Source organism: Equus quagga, chromosome 9 (assembly GCF_021613505.1).
Source record: "Equus quagga isolate Etosha38 chromosome 9, UCLA_HA_Equagga_1.0, whole genome shotgun sequence".
Classification (NCBI taxonomy): Eukaryota; Metazoa; Chordata; class Mammalia; order Perissodactyla; family Equidae; genus Equus; species Equus quagga.
Window position 1 is genome coordinate 70,230,293 of NC_060275.1, and position 21,486 is coordinate 70,251,778.

Genomic DNA, 21,486 nt, shown 5'->3' on the forward strand with positions numbered 1-21,486 from the left:
GACCAGCCCAAGAGGGCTGCATAACTGCTTTCATTTTTGCCAGGAAATGCATTGAGCCATCCTGGGGCTGAACCTTCAGCTATTTTTGGCAAGGATGGGTGGTATGCAAAAGAGACTTCCCTTTTTTTGCAGCAATGAGCCACCAAATGCTGAACAGACAACAGCATTTCTTGTTCTGAGGTCACGCTTCTGAGCACCTCTCTGGCTGTCAACTTGCTGAGGCCATCATAGCTTGGCTCCCTTTCTCAGCTCCAGGCATTGGATAAACCCTCCAAGCTGGGGTTTCCTCAGTCCGGTGATGGCTCCCCGTGTCATTTGCTTCCTGTTGGCAATCCTGTTTTCTGCCAGCTGTGAAGTCATCGCCTCCTTGGATCAGACGTGCACTGAGGTGAGTCCAAACTGTTTGTCTTTACCCAGATTAAACTGCCTGGAAATTTTGAGATTCAGCATGTGGTCCCACCTGAGCCTTGGCGTCTCAATATCCACCATCTTTAAAAGGGCAATAAGGTGTGAACAAGTTTTTCTTTATTGTGAATAAGGAGTCAAAGAGCTTAGCCAGGGGATGATCTCACAGATCCTTAGTAGGAAGAAGTGAGAGTTTTTCTCCTCTGCAAACAATTCCCCCAAAATAATCCTAATTAGGACATAAGATATCAAGAGGCTCCCAGCACCAAGAGCAGACTTCCAAAAGTGCTTCCAGATGGAGGTGCTGTCTGTCCAACATCCCAGCACATGGCCACTACCCCGAATAGTCCTTTGCTGTCCTGGCTCGCAGAGTGGGGATTGTAAAGACGACCGGTGTCAGGTTTTAGAACATATGAAGATCACTCTGAATGAGTCTGGCTTTCTCCTCGAGTTGGACAGCTCTCCATCTGTTTTGCTAACCCACAGGAGTAACATCTGAGAATAGAGCCAAATTGCACCTTCTGTTTTAGACCATAACAATATTATCAACCTGTGGGAAGTTCTTGGAGAGGGTGGTGAGAGAGAGAAAGGAGAAGGGCCTCATTCTCTTGCCATCTTCTAAAATGCTTCAACCTTCTGCCCTCTGTCTCCGACCCCACCAAGTGTCCAGCACCATGTGGCCTGTTAGGCAAGGGCTGTGGACAGAAAGGCCCATCAGTCTTGGTAGCTGGGTGGGCTGCTTTCCTAGGCTGCAACTGAAAGAAGAAAAAGAGACAGGAAGAGCATGATGCAGAACAGCAGTGCTTGGGAGCCATGGTCAAAAGAATGATAAGTGAGAGCATGCAAAGACCTGCCAGACAAGAGCAAGAATCACAGCCAGGACTGGAACAAGGTCTAGAAGCAGAAAGCAACAGAACCTTGTTAGTCTGGTATTAGGTATGGACTCAGGATGTACTCAGACCAAGAGGAGGCTCAATGCCCAGGGGAAATTAAGTCTGGGAAGGTATATTAGTTTGCTCAGGCTGCCATAACAAAGTACCACAGACTGAGTGGCTCAAACATCAGAAACTTGTTTGCTCACAGTCTTGGAAGCTAGAAGTCCAAGATCAAGGTGTCAGCAGGGTTGACTTCTTCTGAGGCCCCTCTCTTTGGTTTGTTGATGGCCTTCTTGTCCCTGTGTCTTCACATCGTCTCCCCATTGTGTCTGTGTCCAAATTTATTCTTCTTGTAAAGACACCAGTCCTATTGGATGAAGACCCATCCTGATGATCTCATTTTAACTTGATTACCTCTTTAAAGACCCTATCCCCAAATAAAGTCACATTCTGAGGTACTAAGGTTAAGACTTCAACATATGAATTTTGGGGGACCACAATTCAGCCCATCACAGATGAGGACAAGTAAGAGATTTTTATCAGCTCCAAAAGGCTGTCCTCTTATCATTCAGGTTGGAAGGTCAATTTCACACAGACATGTAGGTGGCATGAAAAGAAGGTTGGAGTGTGCACACCACCTCCTACTGATCAGGCAGGTATTTCGTCCACCTTCTGGCAACATCCTCCGATGAGATAATATCACCATTAAATTCCTGCTCATTGGGAAGCAGGTTATTTTAAATGCCCTAGTCTTAGGGCTACCAGTTCAACTCTTAAATCCTCACCTCACTGCAAAGCCCATGTAGCCCTTTTGAAGCCCACAAAGGCCCTCACTGCTGGGAGATTTTGGAAAACCTGTGGAAATATTGGACCAGTCTAGCTTCCTATTAAGGACACCAGGCCCCAGAATTGCCAATTGCTTTTTGCAAATGGCTTCTGCTTTGGCAGAAGGAAGAAGAAAGAGACAGGGAGAACAGCTTAGTCCTTTATTTGCTTGTTCTGGGGACTTCCGTGCTATTCACGTGGCAGGAGTCCTGCTGATGGTCCCAGGATCTCCAGGCCTGGCCCTACACTGCAGCAAGGGCTTTGCTTTTTGGATAAGTCAGATGAGACTGGAATTTTCCAATACAACAACCTCCTTGCAGCCCTCCCTCTGAAAAGACTCTGATTTTAAATGCGTTGGGACTTATTCAATTAACATTGGCTCCATATTTTCCTTTACCTCTTCTATCATGTTTGAGTTCACAACAGCAGGATTCTAAGGCTATTTACTGAGCTCTCACTTCTATGTGAATACGGGGGAGGGAACTGGGAGATACAACTTGTTTTGGAAGGTAAGGAGGATAAAAGTGGCAGTGATGGGAGAGGAAGGTTTTGATTTAAGAGCTTGGCCGTTTTTCAAGTGCAAATCATCCCGGTTTGCCCCCCCGCCTGCTTTCCTTTCCTCTTTTGTTCTCCCTCTCCAGTTGAAGCATAATTCATCACATACTCTATATATAGCTTATCAGGCCCCATCCTGAAAACAAAGTTTTGGTTTTGTTTTGCTTGTTTTGAGTTCAGCAAATTTTTTATTGAAGTAAAACATACATACAGAAAAGTTCCTCAGTCCTAAGTGGATAGTTCAATGAGCTTTCACCAACTGAACACATTCTTATGACCAGTACACAGATGGAGAAACAACATTCTCAGCACCTCAGTGGCCCCATTGTGCTTCCGCCAGACACTAGCCCCCAAGGACATCCAGTACTCTAACTTTTATTGCCATAGATCGATTTGGCCTCTTTCTGAATTTTATATACATGAGAACATACAGTGTGCACTTTTTTGTGTTTGGCTTCTTTTGCTCGCCATTAAATATATGAGATTTATCAATGACTTGTGTTTAGCGATCATTTGTTAATTTTCAGCACTGGATGGTATTCTGTTGTATTGGGAACCACCAGTTATTTATCCATTCTACTGTTAATGGACATTGGCATTGTTTCCAATTTTTCAGCTATTATGAATGCTGTTGCACTAGACATTCCTATCTTTGTCTTTAGTAAACAAATGGACAGGTCTTTATTAGGTGTATACCAGGGATTGGATGTATTTGGTCACCTAGTGTACATTTGTTTAACTTTAGTAGATATTGACAAAGTTTTCCAAAGTGTGGGTATCCATTTGCACTCATCTGCAATGTTACAAGCTCTGATTGTTCCACGGCCTCACTAATATTTGCTATTGTTTGTTTTTAAAACATTAGCCATTCTGATGGGTGGGTGGTGGTAGTTCATTGGGATTTAATTTTTATTTTCCTGATGAATAATTAAATTGGGTACATTTTCATACTTTTGATGTTCATTTGCATATCCTCTTGTGTGTGTGTGTCTATGTGTGTGTATGTGAAATACCTTTTCAAGTCTCTTGCCCATTGTCTCTTGGGTTGTCTGTCTTTTTTATTGATTTGTAGGGGTTCTTTACATATTGTGGATACAAGTCCTTTATCAGATTGCAAATATCTTCTCCCACTCTGTGGCTTGCCTTTTCACTCTCCTAATTATATCTTTTGATGAACAGAAGTCCTAAATATTAACATAGCTTGATTTATCATTCTTCCTTTATTTTCAGTGCATTTCTGTTCTAAGAAATTTTTACCTACCCCAAGGCCATGAAGATATTATCCTATGTTTTCTTCTAGAAGTTTTATTGCTTTGTATGTATTTCTATTTCTAGGTTTCACATTTAGATCTATAGCCCTTCTGGAATTGCTTTTTGCATATGATGTGAGGTAGGCGTCAAGATGAATTTTTTAATAAAACTTTTTGTTTGAAAACAATTTCAAACCTAGACTAGCTATAAAAATATTACAACAAACACCCATAAACACTCCAACTGGAATCTTCATTGTTCAATGCTACATGTTCTCTCTCTCTTTCTCTGTGTTTGTGTGTATCATAAGTTACAAAATTAGACATATGAGCAAGTCTTTGTAGGCTGACAAATATGCAAAGCATAGTTGGAACTCAGTGTTCTGTGATTTGGATTCTGGTAACATTTTAGATGCACTCACGAAATGAGCTTACCTTGGCTATCCTGTCCCCTCAAAACCATGGTAGGAGAGAGTCCTTCAGTCCTAGGTATGGGGGAGGGGGAGTGAGTAGAGCTCTTTTTTAGGAGAATTACAAGTTCATGGATACAGGAGCTTCCCAATAACCCTAGATAATGACCTCATGTTGTGATGGGCCAGTTAAATGCTGACTCCGCTTGTTGAGTGCTTGACATATATTATCTCATTAATCCCCACTCTTGGACTTCAAAGAGAGGTTATTATCCTCAATCTACACGTGGGGAAAAAGGATTCTCAGAGAACACAGCTTGGGGGTTGAAAGCTGAGCTTTGAACCCAAGCAGTCTGACTCAAGACAAACAGAAAATGAACTGCACATAGTTGGAATGCCATTTGACTGGAGGAGTCAGATTGACAAAAAGTTTTAGGACTGTGCCCTCTTGGGAATGTTTTGTTCTATTTTCAGAGAGCAAATGTTACTCTGGGATTTGGCTTAGTCAAATTGCCATCTCTGGAGAGAGAAGCGATTAACAAGGGAGAGTGGGTTCAGCATCTCAGACTCCTTGTGCATGGGGGAGCTGGCAGCTGCGGGTGCCACATGAAGATGAGACATCAGAAAGGTGGGAATCAGCACTTGAGTGAAACTCAAAGGGTTCTAAGTTAGAAAATGATTTCAACTTAGGAGGAGGAAAAATTCAGTGGGATGGCAGGGAGTTAGAGATACGGCAGAAAGAAGCAAAACAAGATCCTGATGGAAAACATGCAAATGAATATCCAGAGGAAAAAAGGGATTGCAAACCCAAATGTAACGCTTAGGAGACCTGCTCTTTGTAAGAGATGCAGCTCTGACATGAAGCTAGAGACAAGTGGTTGGTGCAGGTCCCAGAGCACAGCGGGTCCTGAGTCAATGCCCCGTGACTTAGAACAGGGGTTGGCATGGGGCACTTGTGAATACCATGTGGCTTTGTACAGAATAACCCTGCTGGCTGCATGAGCTCACATCAGGAAGGGTCCTGTCTGCGATGGAACCAGCCCCAGCAGAAGAGTGAGAAAAGAGACTTTGGAAATTGACCCGACACTGAGGCCTAAAGCAGGAAGGCTGCAGTGATAGAAAATGGACACGTGTTGTTCATAGAAACTGCAGGGGCTGCAAAAGCAGCAGGGGCTGTCTGCCTGAAAAGGCAACTGAGCTCATGCTCCTGGCGGCAGGCCCAGCCCTGGGCAAAATGGCAACGGCCACATGGTATTCCTTTCTGCATCCTATCCTCTCCTTCTCTGTGGCATCATCATCCTGCTGTCCTGAAATCCCGTGCTATGCTATCAGAACTCATTCTCAAAAAGTTTTCATATGAATCTTGACAGTGAGAAAGACATAACCTCACTGATGTAGTATTTCTACTAAAAATGTATAATCTGAATCAAATCATGAGGAAATAAACAAACCCCAAATGAGGGACATTCTGCAAAATATGAGCCTGTATTCTTAAAAAAATCAATATCATAAGAGACAAAGACTGAGGAGTTGCCTAACATTAAAGGAGACTAGAGAGAAATGACAACTAAATGGAATGTGTGAACCTGGACTGGAAAAACAAAAATTACCACAAAAGACAATATTGGGACAATTGGCAAAATTTGAATATAGACTGTATGTTGGATAATAGTATTGCCTCAATGTTAAATATTCGGAATTTGGTAACAACAATGTGGTTGTGTAAGAGAATATCTTTGTTCTTAGGAGATTTAGAGGAGAAGGGTCATGATGTCTGCAATTTACTCTCAATAAAAAAAGAACGAGAGAGGTAGTATGTGTGTGTGTGTGTGTATACTTCCTGCCTTAAAAAATACAATAGACTAAAAACAACTTAATGCTGCTTAGACGATTCCAGAGCATGTGGTACTTTGGTGTCACCGTTCATAATGGTAATTTTGATTGTACAGGAGTGTGACTGTGAAAGCTGAAGGGGAAAAGCCACGTGAATGGAACCCAGCACATTCTCTGGAGTGTGCTTGGTTTTCAAATTCTCTTATAAGACTGCAATTCTTGTTATATGTCTCTTTCTCCCACAAATCGAGGGTAGAGAGTTCATTGCAGTTTCTACGTAACTAGAGATTAACGTTATGACACAGGATCCTGGTGCAACACAGGCTCTTCTAATACAGCTTGGTAGCGTTATCCACTGGTTCTTGGTTTTTCCTGGGGTTGAAACTGAACTCTTGCATTTACCTGCCTTTCCATTTATTAGGAACTCCCTCAGGCCACTGGCTCAGTAGAGCTCCTGATCGATTTTCAACTTTCTGGACTACATCAGTGCAGTAAAGTACCAGTAAAGCACATGAGAGGAGTAATGTAGGTGTCACTTAGATACTCAGGAGAAGGAAGGAGTTGTCACCATCAAGCCTTTTGCTGCAGGGCCAGAATAGAGCAACACGAATTGAGGAAAGGCCCCTTTCTCCAAGCGTAGGTGACGTTAGTTATGCCAGTGGAGATCAGAAAAGAGGAAGGTCTCCTCAAAGCTAATCTGGAGCAGTAGCCACACATACATTCTCTGGGTTGTCCATGTTCATGGGCACCAAAGAGGGCTCTAGCAACATAAGGTTTGCCCACTAGTCAGCTAAATCTAAGTGCAAAGTGTACGTTTCAAGGGCAGCAGGTGGATTTATGGCAGTTCCTGGAGGACTTCGAGTTTGTAAAATGAAGAGAGAATTACAGGACAATATAGATATGGCATTTTCATCAGTGATATTCTTAGTATTGTCACAATATAGACGAAAACAAGATTTCCTGTAGATGAGCATGCTCAGTGTAACTACAAAAAAGTGCACCACTAGCTGGAAGTTGGAATAAAGCCAAAAGCAATTAAAATGGTGACATCTCCAAAACATCATGCTTCAGAACAAAGGTGGATGTGTGTAGCCTTCTGTTTCCAGCTAAGCAGGCCTGTTTGCAACTCAGTATTGAGGAAAGTTGCAGATCTAGAATTTGATGGGATAGGTCTTTCCCAGACCTGGGCGTCTCAATGGAGCCCCTAGTGAGACCACTGTGTGGTCAGGCAAGGCAGGACGAAATCATGTGGATCCTGAGGTGATCTGAGAGATGGCCCTGTGGTTCTGGGATGCCTCTCTTCTTTGTGTCTCCAAGTGCACGTTCCTTGGAGATCATTTCTTTCTTTCCTAGGAGCCTCCTCATGCAGAATATACCCCACCAGACCTTCATACCTGCCCCACCACCCTTCATCCTAAGGCATCATCCAGACAAGTTATGACCCCATAATTCTACAGGCTTCTAACCAATGCCTACCCATTTTTGCCTAGTTAGTCCAAGATGTATAACTTAAGTTAGGGCATCTAACAAGCAGTAATTGGCAGCCTTCGGAATATTTGACTCTCCTTGGGCACAGGGTGAGGAAGTCCTCTGAACTTGTGTGCAGGGTTGTGCCCAAATGCTGGTGTCTGAAATCAGCAGACTGCAGTTCCAGAGATCCAAAATCGACTCATGCTTCAAGATTGCAAGGCCTCATGGGCTAAGGTCTGTGCCACACTGCTAGTATTTTTAAACGTCATATTAAGAAAACTTCTAACTTATACAAAAGTAGTTCATTATAAGGAACCTCCATGAATGGATCACTCAACATTCAACAACCCTCAACATTTGCCTCCTAATTTAATCTATCCACTCCTCCCCTCCTTTTTTGCTAAAGCATTTTAAAGTAAATCCCAAACATGTAATTTGACCTCTAAATACTTCAATAGGCATCTCGAAAGAACAAGAACATTTCTTGTACATAACTGCAAGGCCATTATCATTAACAAAATTCACAATTCCTTAATATCATCTAATATCCTGTCCTCATTCAAAGTTTCCTGCCAGTCTATAAAATGTCTTTTCCCAAAAGCTGTATTTGAATCAGAATCCAAACAAGGGTTGCTCCATCATTTGTTGGCTATGCCTCTTAAGTAGCTTTTGTATCTCCTTATGTCTTTTTACAAAAGCAGTCTCCTCTCGGGTCCTCCTCTCCTCTCTCACCACGCCCACCAGCATCCTTCACATGTTGATTAAACAGTCGGTTGTTCCACAGCACGTCCCACCTTCCTCATCTGGCTGATTGCTACCTGTGGTGCTGCTTATCTGAAATCCCCGGTATCCACTGTAGACTGGAAATTAAGCCTAAAGTCTTGATGGGATTCAAGTTTAATTTTATTTTTTTTGGCAAGAAAACGTCATCGGTGGTACTGTGTACTTCATATCATATCACATCAGAAAGTATGCAATGTATGATTGGCTTATGTTGTTCATGCTGATCTAGACTTGATTTGTTTGTTTTCAAACTGAAATAAACTATTTTCATGCATCCAAAATCGAAACTATTAAACAAAGTACATTCAGAGAAGTCTTGTTTCCATCTCTGCTCCTCTATCTGGTTCCTTCTCTCCCCTTAAAGATAACCAGTTTGGGGGGTTTTCCCATGGTTTCTTTTTGCAAATATAAGAAAATATGCACGTGCATTTCTTACACAAAAGGTAGCAAAATACATACTATATACTACATACCATATACTGTATACTATATACACTGGTAGACATTCTGCACCTTGGTTTTTCCACCTTACAGAATACCTGGATATCCCCCCATGTCAGTGTATGGAGATCTTACTCATTCCTCTTCAGCTGCAGAGGGTTCCATTTTGTGAATGTACCACATTTTGTTCAATTAGTCCTGTACTGATGGATAATCTGGTTGTCGCCAATCTTTTGCTATTACAAAAAAATACTTAATGAATAATGTTATGCATAAGTCACTCTGTGTTTTTGCAAGTATTATATTTGGTAAAGACTATTAGAAGCGGGATTGCTGCTCAAAGGATAAACTATGTAATTTTGCTAGATAGTCAGCCAAATTACTAAGTCTGATATTAATTTACATTGTTTCTCTCATCAGAAAGAAGCCAACAAAACATATAACTGTGAAAACTTAGGTCTCAGAGAAATTCCTGATACTCTACCAAACACAACAGAATTTTTGGAATTTGGCTTTAATTTCTTGCCTACAATTCAAAACACCACCTTCAGCAGACTAATAAACCTTATCTTTTTGGATTTAACCAGGTACGTATCTGAGTTCTTTGTGTGCACTTGATGCTTTACTCAAGTAATAACACAATTTGCATTCAAATTGTTTCCAGGGCCTTCTTTTGGGGCACAGGGACAATCTGCTTATTCTGCACATTTACCCTTTCCCATGAAATGTATCCACCTGTGTAGAAACCTTCTACACCACCGAATGGATGGGAAAGTGCATTGTTCTCAAACTAGATTGCATCAGCAGCACTAAGTTCTAAGGAATATTGATAACAAAACTGAAAATAAATCTTGTACTAAATCAGACGCTATATTATACTACATTTTAGCATAGTTGACTATTACTGGGTGTGACATTATAAGAAAAATTTAAATTTAAAAATTGAGAAACACACACAATCTACTAAATTTTTTCCATATAAACTGAGAAAAGAGTGCCATTACTTGCTTTTAGAGGCAAAATCAGGATTCCAAATGCTGAGCCAGAGTGTGAACTAGTGGGCAGAAGTTATCACAAGAAAATAAGGGAAGAAGCGAAAAGGAAATGCAGTGCGCGTGCGCATGACTATGTGTGTGTGTGTGTGTGTGTGTGTGTGTGTAAGAGAGGAAAGGGCTCCACATGTGGATGAGGTCTGCACCCCTTGCAGCAGCTCCATTGCCCCTGCGTTGGTCCTTCAACTTACACTTCTGGAGATTGGGAGAGCAGTGACATCCATTGTACTAGTTCATTTTTAGGACCATGACTGTGAGGTAGGCATGGTGAGTACTGCCATCCAACTCGTGTTAGATGAGGAAACGGAGGCTCAGAGAGATCTTGTGAGCTTGCTTAAGGTCACACAGTAAAGCAACTGGGACTCTGCTCTCCTGACTCCCAGTCCAAAGTCCCCCAGTGACCCCAGGCCACTTTCCCAGCCAAGACACCATGCGCACAGGCTTAGAAACACTTATTTGAGAGAAAGCCTTGCCCTTTCAGATAGAGACAACGATCATTCTGCTCCTTACCTATTATGCCCCAAGGAAACTGACTTTCCCTCTCCTTTACTAGTTCTCATTTTCAGGTGAAATAAGTTTGACCACACTTTTGAGGAGTGTATGGGCCAGGATAGATATTCTAGCTGGAAGACTCCATTTCTTCTTGTATTATTTTCAATAAGTGGTAAAAATATGACCTCATACTGTCTAAACTCCTCCTCCTCTGCTCCCCCTCTGCCTTGTATCTGGCCACAAATTAGACATTGCTTTTATTACTTTACATAGTTTTTTCTTTAGCCTTACCAACATGTTTTCTATATTCTTTGCTCATTCTTCCATCTTGCTCTTCAGACCTTCTTCTCTGGAATAATTTTTCTTTTTCGTGAAGTACATCCTTAGAAATTCCTTTAGGGAAAATCTGTTAGCAGTAAACTCCTTCAGCTTTTGTTTTTTCTGAAAATGTCTTTATTTCACTCTGATCCTTGCAAGATAGTATTTTCTGACGTATGATTCTAGGTTGACAGTTATTTTTTTCTCAGCCCTTCCAGGTTATCATTCCGGTCTCCCGTTGTTGCTGGTGGACAGTCACCTATCTGTCTAATCATTGCTCACATGCAGGGAATCTTTTTCTCTCTGAAAGTTTTCCATGGCTTCTGATTGTCTTCAGTATCCTGTAATATCGCAGTGATGCGTTGTGTAGGTTATTGGGGTTCTTGAACCTAAGAGTGGTGTCTTTCATCAATTCTAAAATATCTTAGCCATTATCTGTTGGAAACTTGGCTTGCTCCCATTCACTTTTTTATCTCCTTGTGGATCTCTGGTTAGACTTACATTGCATCTTCTCATCTATCCTTCATATACCTTAATATTTCTTTCTTGTTTTTCATCTCTTTGGCTTTTTGGACTATGTTCTAGGCAATTTTCTCATATCTACTTCTAGTTTATTAATATTCTCTTCAGCTATGTCTAATCTCCTGTATAAACTATCTATTGGTTTTCTGATTTCAATTATTAACTTTTCCATAGGTTTCATTGATTTTTCATTTTACAAAAATATCAGATCAATTTTAATATTTTTCCTTCGTCATACTTTTGGTTACAACTATTCCTTTAAACACATCAAATATATGCTTGATATAAACATTTTTGTCATATATTCTGATAATATATATCAGATATAGCATATATTCTGTATATATTATATATATATTATGAGATATAGCTGATACTTCTGGCATCTGCTGTCTTTTAAAATCTTACTGTGTAGAACTTTTTTTTTTGCTGTGTTTCCCTTATGTGTTTAGTGTGTAGTACATTTTTATTTTGAACTCACTCATCTTTTGGAACTTTGTGTAAGTTTTTGTTTAAAATGCTTTCCTAGAGGGGCTGGCCTCATGGCCGAGAGGTAAGTTTGTGTGCTCTGTTTTGGGGCCCAGGGTTTCACCAGTTTGGATCCTGGGCGCATACATGGCACTACTCATCAAGCCATGCTGAGGCGGCATTCCACATGCCACAACTAGAAGGACCCACAACTAAAAATATACAACTATGTACTGGGGGGGCTTTGGGGAGAAAAAGGAAAAATAAAATCTTAAAAAAAAAATGTTTTCCTAGAAATAGATAATACCAATTAATTATTAATATTGTTATATGTGACAATGGCATTATGGCTACAGAAAATAAGCCTATATTTTTTGGAGATGCATACCGAAATACCTTTGGGATGTCTAGGATTTTATTTCTAATAATTCAGGAGAGAGAAGTGAGAATGGATGAAGCAAAGAAGCATAAATGGCAAAATCTTGAGAAGTTTGGCATCTGTGTGATAGATATATAAAGGCTCGTTGTACTACTCTCTTTATTTTTATGTAAATTTCAAAGTTTTACTTATAAAAAATTGAGTAAGTACATCACTCCAGAAAAGATTTCTAATTACTTCTGCCAGTTACCTGAAGTTACTACCATCCTGGAACCACTTTAAATTAAATTTTCCACTTGGGTTTTTTAGGGCTGTCCACAGAGGTAGCATAAATTCCAGCCAGAATCCTCATGTGTGGAAGCTTATGGTTAGGGAATCTCGGAGGAGACTTTTCTTGTTGTTGTTTCACTCAGAGCCAAGGCCAAGGTAAACATATATCCGTAAGGTCTCCCTCTGTGGCTTTCTTTTTTAAGTTTATTCACTCAAAGTTTCTCTTTTGAAGGTCTTGGTAGTTTGCAGGTTTTTGATAGGATCTCTTATCCTCCTTGGACCCCAAACTTTGTCTCCTACCACTGGTATGTGTGGCTCATTAAAACCCAGGCTCTAGGCCACCAAGGATTAGCAGATATTGGCAGACATGACAAAGCTAACTCCAGGGCTCGCTTGCTCCTATGGAGTCAAGCTTCCTTTTGAGAACGCCTTATTGACCTCCTATGGAGTTTTGTGTGTGTGTGCGCCTGTGTGCGTGTGTGTGTAATCCAATATTTTTAGGTGCAATAGCAGGATGGGTTTCTCTGAACCTCTAGTGCTCCATACGTCTATGGAGTATTTTCATATATATATATCATTTGACTCACAACCATTCTACAAAGTAATCATTATTTCTATATTTTATAGATGAAAAAACAGAGGTTGAGAATAGTTGTGACTTGCCCAGGATGACACAGATTCATATATTACATATCATATGCTATATGTTATGCATTACATGACATATTTTATATTACTAAAAATAGTAAATTTTGATTTTGCCTACAATCAAACCACTAATTGCTCTCTAGATTCCAAACACAAATCTCTGAGAATTCAATCTAAAGGGGTAACATATCTGGAAAAAATTCTAAATCACAGTATTCAGAACTGAGGCTAGTCATTAATTCACAGGCCATCTGTGGGTCCTGAAGAACGTTTCTCATGTTTTACTTTGAATAATAATGTATATTGTTTTTACTATGCACAGAAGATAGCTTTGTTACTATAGGTCACTGTGACAGAGTTTTTCTCTTTTTTCTAATTAATTATTGTTGAATACCATCATCTTTTTAAGGTGCCAGATTAACTGGGTACATGAAGACACTTTTCAAAGCCATCATCAATTGAACACAATTGTGTTGACTGGAAACCCCCTGATATTCATGGCAGAAACATCATTTAACGGGCCCAAGTCACTGAAGCATCTTTTCTTAATCCAAACAGGCATATCCAATCTTGACTTTATCCCAGTGCACAATCTGGAAAACTTGGAAAGTTTGCACCTTGGAAGCAACCATATTTCCTCCATTAAGTTCCCAGAAAACTTCCCAACACAGAATCTGAAAGTCCTGGATTTTCAGAACAATGCTATACACTACCTCTCTAGAGAAGACATAAAGGTTCTGAGGCAGGCCACCAACCTAAGCCTTAACTTCAATGGCAATGACATTAAAGGCATTGAACCTGGGGCTTTCCATTCAAAAATCTTCCAAAGTTTAAACTTTGGAGGGGCTTTTAACCTGTCAGTTATATTAAATGGTTTGCGGAATTCTACTACCCAGTCTCTCTGGCTGGGGACATTTGAGGACATTGATGACCAAGAACTTACTTCGGCCATGCTTGAGGGACTTTGTGAAGTGTCTGTTGAGAGCATCAACCTGCAGAAGCACCATTTCTCTGGCCTCTCATCCACCACGTTTCGGTGTTTCACTCAACTCCGGGAATTGGATCTGACGGCAACTCACCTGCAAGAGTTACCCTCTGGGATTGAGGGTATGAACTCGCTCAAGAAATTATTTCTCAACGTAAATATTTTTGACCAATTGTGTCAAATCAATGCTGCCAGTTTCCCATCCCTTACAGACCTCTACATCAGAGGCAACATGAGGAAACTTGACCTCGGTGCCGGCTGTTTGGAGAAACTAGAAAATCTTCAGAAACTTGATTTAAGCCACAGTGACATAGAGGCTTCTGACTGCTGCAATCTGCAACTCAAAAACCTACTCCACCTGCAGTACCTAAACCTGAGCCACAACTCACCCCTTGGTCTCCAGAATCAGGCGTTCGAAGAGTGTCCTCAGCTGGAACGCCTCGATTTGGCATTCACCCACTTGCGCGTTAATGCCCCACAAAGTCCTTTCCAAAACCTCCGTCTCTTGCAGGTTCTGAATCTCTCTCACTGCCTCCTTGATACCAGCAATCAGCACCTTCTAGCAGGCCTGCCGAATCTCCGGCATCTGAACTTACAAGGGAATCGCTTTCCGGATGGGAGCATCCCAAAGGCCAACCTACTTCAGACAGTGGGCAGTTTGGAGGTTCTGATTTTATCCTTCTGTGATCTCCTCTCCATAGACCAGCAAGCATTCCACAGCCTTGGGAAACTGAGTCACGTCGATTTAAGTCAGAACAGCCTGCCAGGCAATAGCATTGATGCTCTTAGCCATCTTAAAGGGATCTACCTCAATCTAGCTGCCAACAGCATTCAAGTCATCCCCCCCCGTCTCCTCCCCATCTTGTCCCAGCAGAGCACCATTAATTTAAGCCACAATCCCCTAGAGTGCACTTGCTCAAACGTTCGTTTCATAATGTGGTACAAAGAAAACCTGCACAAACTTGAGGGCTCGGAGGAGACCACTTGTGCAAGCCCCCCATCTTTAAGGGGAGTTAAGCTGTCTGATGTCAAACTGTCCTGTGGAATGACAGCTGTGGGCATTTTCTTTCTCATAGTATTTTTATTCTTGTTCACCATTCTGCTCATTTTTTCAGTTAAATACCTTCTTAGGAAGAAATACCAGCACATTTAGTGCTCAAGGTTTCTAGAGATGGCAAATAAATGTGTTCCGCAAAATTGCCCTGAGAAAGTGCCATCTCTTAGTTACCAGACTTTTCAGATGGGTTCCAGGAGCTGGCAGAGATTCACCGTGCTTTTCTGAGTGCCAGGACTAATGAACTTCCCTGGCAGGAAACTGACGAGGGCCAAAGGGATGGACACTGTTGTGAGAGCCCCAGCCATTTCCTCACATGGAAGGTGAGGGGAAGTTAAGAGAGGATCCACGGCAGGGAAGGGCCAGGAGAGCAACCCACGAGGAGGCCATCTCCCTTCCATGCATGGACATCCCTTGGTGATCAAGACACCAGCTGGATGTCCTAGAATTCGACTCAGTTCTGGCACTATCTACCTGGAGATAGCATCAGATCCCACAGGTTAAGCCTCAGTCCCACAAGACTGCTCCCCCCTCCCCTTCAGACGCCAATCGCAAGTCCAGGCTGTCACCTGTGCTTCTGACCTACTGGCTAAAGATTGGAGGTTCCAACGACCCCCTCCTTGGGTTCGATTAATTTGCTAGAGCAGCTCACAGGACTCAGGAAACCAGTTTACTCACTAGAATTACCGGTTTATTATAAATGGATATAATTAAGAACAGTCAGATGGAAGAGATGCACAGGGCAAGGTATAGGGAAAGAGTATGAGGCTTCCACGTCCTCTCCCAGCATGCCACTCTCCCTGAATCTCCACTTGTTTCCCAACCTGGAAGCTCTCAAACTCCCTCCTTTTGGGTTTTTATGGAGGCTTCTTTACATAGGAATGACTGATTAAGTCATTGGTCATTGATGATTGATTCAACCTCAGCTCCTCTCCCCTCCCCCGAGTTGGGGGTGGTGGTGGGGAGATGGGACTGAAAGTTCCAACCCTCTGATCACATAGTTGGCTCCACTGGCAACCAGCGCCCATCCTTAGGTGCTTTCCAAAAGTCACCTCGGTAACATAAAAAAAACCCAACTTTATCACTCTTATCACAGGAAATTCCAAGGGATTTAGGAGCTCTGTCCCAGGAATGAGATGAAGACCAAAAAGGTATTTCTTATTATAAACCACAATATCACAAGGGTATAATAGCGGGACATAACACCAGAGTGGAAGCTTGGGGACCAACTCCCCTTTACCTCAGCACTCCCAGGAAAAGCAGGAAAGACAAGGGAAATGTCAATGCAAATAATAATCAATCTATAAATCAAAACTGGGGTGAGTTTATTATATGAGCCAGTCTGAGGACTATATAGGCTGGAAGAACGACCTTTGCCAAGGAAGGAAGCACTCTGAAGAGGCAGGGTGTACAGAGTGGTTACATACCGTTTTGGAACAAGGAACATATATCAACTATGACAGAAATATCTTTTTTTACTACGGTCACAAGATGTTTTTCTAGCCCAGCAAGTCAGCGGTCACAAGATATACATAGTGGGTCAGTTTGACTCAGTTTCTGGGAAGAAATGCTTATCTTTAAAGAAATGCTGATATGGGGAGAGGCATACATCCCTATCTTTAGAGGCATCATTCTTTGCTTTGGGACATTATAACTGTTTAAAGCTGATGTACCATGAGTGCTGGACAGGCCACATCAGGCCATTCTGAAAAACAAGGTCAGGCCTAACTAGTTTTCAACCAAATGGGTTCCTCATATACCTCAATATATTAACTTATTCCTGTTGATTTTCATTGCTTCCTCAGAGCAAACAGTGAGGGGAGGCCATAAATCTTCACTGCAAATGCCCTGCTAGTCTTGGGGTTTTGAGTAATACTGGTCAGGAGGCCAAGTATTCCCAGATGTTCTTGGTTAAGGATGCAGGCTGGGACTAGGGTAAAGTGAGTGAGGCCTCACTTTGGGTGCAAAATTTAAGGGGGAACGGAAAACTTGGTGATGAAGACAATTTTTTTTTTTTTTTTTTGGTGTGAAAGATTGCCCTGAGTGAACATCTATTGCCCATCTTCCTCTTTTTTCTTTTTGGTTTGAGGAATATTGTCGCTGAGCTAACGTCCATGCCAATTTTCCTCTATTTTGTACGTGGGACACCGCCACAGCATGGCTTGATGAGCAGTATGTAGGTCCACACCTGGGATCCAAACCCACAAACCTAGGGCCGCTGACGCCGCAGCACACAAACTTAACCACTACGCCACAGGCCTGGCTCCAAGACAAAAACTTTTAATGCAATATTTCAAATACTTAAAATTAGTGCAAAAAGTCATCATAAATAAAATATCAAAATTTTAAACAAAGACAGGATCCACAACAGTGCCATGCTGAACCCTATTAGAGTCTGAGGCAAAAGGAAAATTCAGTGATACCAGTCCTGCCTTTGTTTAAAATGTTGTTATGTTCATCGTGGATATTTTGCATTAGATTTGACTTTTTTAAATGTTGCATTAAAATATTTTTCCATCTTCGTTACTGAGTTTTTGGTGCCCCCTTAAATTTAGCACATAGGATGGGTACCTCAGAAGCAGAGAGAAGCGTTCAAGATCTTACGCCTTGTTCCCTCATCCTCAGCACACTCCTGTGAAAGGACTTCAGTCTAAAATGGACCTGGAGGATATAGGGTGGAGAATTTCGTGCATGTGCCCTCAGGAAAATGAAACTTAAGAACTGAGAGACTGATTCCCCATAAACGCCTGATCTATAGAAAACAGGCACTTGTCTCCTGACCAATGAACATCCGCCAAGGATCTCTCCCCGTCCTCAAGCCAATGAACTTACTGCTTGGACTCTGACTTCCCCACTCTTTGCACTTCTCGCCCATAAATACAACCAACCCCAAACCTCCAATGGACTTGCCTGTAGCTTGTTACAGTTTGTGTTTCTCAAATTACAATCCTCTGCTATTCCCGAATAAACTCACATTCTGCTAATTCAAGCTTGCTTCAGTTTATGTCTTGATTTAGGTTGACATCCCCAACTCCTGGGCTCAAAGGCATCCTTCCTTCAAAGCCAAGTGAGGTGCCGAGATAATGGGTACCAAATCCCTCTACACCCTGGGTGACCTGGGCCTGGCGAGAGGAAAAAAGCAGAGCCCAGAGCACACAATTAACTGCCTTAATTATCTTGAATACCTGCATTTGGGAAAACAGGTGCCTGAGAAGGGAGCTTTCCTGAGCAATAGAGAGGCAGTCATTTAAGGGTATATGTTAAAGGAGAAAGTGCCTGGAAATCAGAGGACATTGGGACACACACCCTCAGCCACCTTTATTCCTTCCCTGATCTAGGATGGTGGGGCCTCATTCTGAGAAGGCCAATCCAAACCACTGCTGGGTTGGTATTGGCCTTGAGTCTGGCAGTGACCAAGGCCTTTTCTCATTGAGTTTCGGGCTCAGAAGGGACTCAGTGCAGAAGGGAGCACGGCTGCCTTGAGCAGCCTCCCTACGTATGCAGAGCAAGGACTCCTCCAGGGAGCTACCTAACTCCTGCTCCAGGAAAGGCCCCTCGTTCTAGGGACCTGAAGGCATGTTGGTTTAGAAAGGTCGGGCAGCCAACCCTCCACAGTCAGAGAGAGCACCTCCCGCTGACCACCCAGACCACGCTGCCCGCTCTTGCGCAGGAATCACTCCCGTTTGAGAATTCGGGAATCACTTACCCTTGGGCATTCAGGTAGGAATGTAGCAGGTCACGTAATTATTTTGTTTTGTTAATTTTGTTCACTTGTTTGTAGCAAATTAGATGATCATCTCTGGAAAGTTTGGGAAGTATTCCTAGTGAATACAGTGATCATGAAGACGCAAAAACCATGCTCACTGGTCCCTTCCTCCGTTTCCTCTTTTTTCTCTTTCACTTTTCTTTCCTTGCTGTTTCTTCCCTTCCTTCTTTCCTTTTCTCCTTCTCTCCCTCTGTGCTTCTCTCCTTCTTACTTATTTCATGCTTTCCTTTCTTCCTTCCTTTATATCATAGAGTATGGAAGTCCACCCTCTAAGAATCCAGTCTGAGACAGCACCAATCCACTGAGTTCTCTGTGTATTCTAGCAAATTTAAGCTCCTACCTGCATTAAGGATTTAAGCTGCAGATAGGAAATACTGATTGCTGACCCACCACTCCACAGCCACTCTGTCCTCTATAACAATTCATGTGCAACTTGGAAAACCAAAAGCATTCTGCAGAATATGTCCAATGCGCATTGCATCACACCTCAGGCACGCGCCCCTTTCACGAAATGCAACTTGCTACACCATAACTGCACACTGATCTAAGGCTTTGTGACAGCTCCTCTGTGTTAAGCAACAGTAAATTCACCCGACAAAGTCAGAAAGGGAGCTTTTTGATGGCTGCTGTCAATTTTATTGCTTTATCCTGGTTACTAGGATAGAATCTGTAGACATGGTGTGTTTATTAGTTTTATGTATTGCATGTTATTGTCGCTCTGACAAGCTACTCCTATAAAAATGGGTTATTATTGCTTGTTGTAGCTCAGAGAGCTGACCCTGCATTTCAAAGTGTACTGAAGCAAAAGGCATTGAAGTCCATAAAAGCTGACTGGCCTTCATCACAGGGACTTTGTGAGTGAGCTGCAACTCCCACGATCTGGGAGCAAATCGTACCTTTCTCCTGTGCCAGCAGGCTTTGCTGCTAACTGAACACAGCACAGACCCAAACACAGGCCCTATCTATAAAGTTTCAAGACAGAAAACCATCATATCATTCTTACTTGTCCAATTCCCTAGTAAGCATCATTTGCAATTTTGAAGTTTTCGAAAGTATGAAATAAATGGCTTTTTAATGTTTTTGTATATTAGTATAAGATGCAAGAGAGGTAGCTGACATTGTTTCCTATGTGCCCTGAATGCCGAAGAGAAAATTAACTTGAATTACGGCAAGAGAAGATGTGGTTAATTCTAAGCAAGTCATGACTGTGGGACCTGAGTGTTGAGCTAGAATCAATTGCCCGATACATTAAGAGTGAGAAGGTGTAAGCTGGGGGGAGTTAGCCTGAAGGTTGCAGAGGAATGGGCCAGCCCAGTGTGGCTCCCGGAGCTCCCAGATACTCGTTTATTAGCAGAAGCATCTGGAGGATTCTTTACAAAACAGGCTCCTGTGCCCACCCCTACAGGACATTGGGATTCTTTTACACTGGGGTTGGCCCTGACTTTTAGCCAAATGATTTTCCTGTAAAATTCTTCTCTAATCTTAATTTTATCAACCAATAGCAGAAGCATTTGTCAGGTCTATGAGTCAAATGAGCTGAAGAACTGCTCCATAGATTGGAAGAGGAAATTTCCTAACAAAATAGGAAAAAAAGGAAGGGGCCTTCAAATCCAAGGGTGAGACATCCTGGGCAGGTGGCTTGTTAGTCTCTTCTGCCATCACTGCCAGGCCACAGAGTCTGCTTCTAAACTACCCTGCTCTCCCACCTACCTCCCCCTCCCACTCCATCCCAGCTGTTTATAACTTAAAATCATTTATTAAATCTTGTGGGTCTTGAAAAAGGAAAGACCTCATCTACAGATTATTTTTAAAGCCATTACTGCTCATGAAGGATTAGGCAGTGAACTTCATTGAACATTCTCCTCTCGTCCTCTCCATCTTTAGCTAACATTCTCCAAGCATGTGACTGTTCAGGACATAGTACTAGAGGGGCCAGCCTGGTGGCACAGCGGTTAAGTGTGCACGTTCCACTTCAGCGGCCTGGGGTTTGCAGGTTTGAATCCTGGGTGCGGACATGGCACCGCTTGGCAAGCCATGCTGTAGAGGAAGATGGGCACAGATGTTAGCTCAGGGCCAGGCTTCCTCAGAAAAAAAAAAGAGAAGGATTGGCAGCAGTTAGCTCAGGGCTAATCTTCCTCAAAAAAAAAAAAAAAAAAAAAAAAAGAAGAGGGGCCTGTAGAGCCAGAAAGTAAGGAAGTGCTAAAAGAAAAGACATAGTACCAGATGCAGAGGACAGGTGGCCACCAGAGCACCCAGCCATCTCCTTCCTCTCCCTTCACATTGTTTCATGGGGTCTCTAAACAGCTTGTTTCCCCCTTTTTCTCTTTCTCCTGTCCTTAGAAACAACCTAAATATCCAACAATAGAGAAATGATTAAATAAATTAGAGCATGATCTGAATAAATGGGAGACATTCTATGTTCTTAGGTGGGATAACAACATTATTAACATGTTGATTCTACTAAGAACTGGAGAAATACAGAGTAAATGAGATAAAGTTTTACATCTATTAGCCTGGCAAAAAGAGAAAGCTGGATAAGAGTGTAGGTTGGAAGTGGGGTTATAGGAACAGCATGAACCACATGCACCCATGCACATGATTACAGACTGGGGCAACCATTCTAGGACCATGTGGCAATAATTAGTCAAATTAAACAAGTGACTCATAAATTCCACTCTGGGTATC

At 42.1% G+C, this 21,486-nt stretch overlaps 1 protein-coding gene across 1 annotated transcript; it reads left to right on the forward strand.

Annotated features, from left to right (window-relative positions):
* Positions 1–249: 249 nt before the first annotated feature.
* On the forward strand, positions 250–15,134 carry CD180 (CD180 molecule). Its single transcript, XM_046671021.1, has 3 exons — positions 250–388; positions 9,268–9,434; positions 13,406–15,134. Exons 1-3 carry the CDS (start codon positions 299–301, stop codon positions 15,132–15,134), a joined length of 1,986 nt encoding a protein of 661 aa, XP_046526977.1. The 5' UTR covers positions 250–298.
* The last annotated feature ends 6,352 nt before the right edge of the window (positions 15,135–21,486 follow it).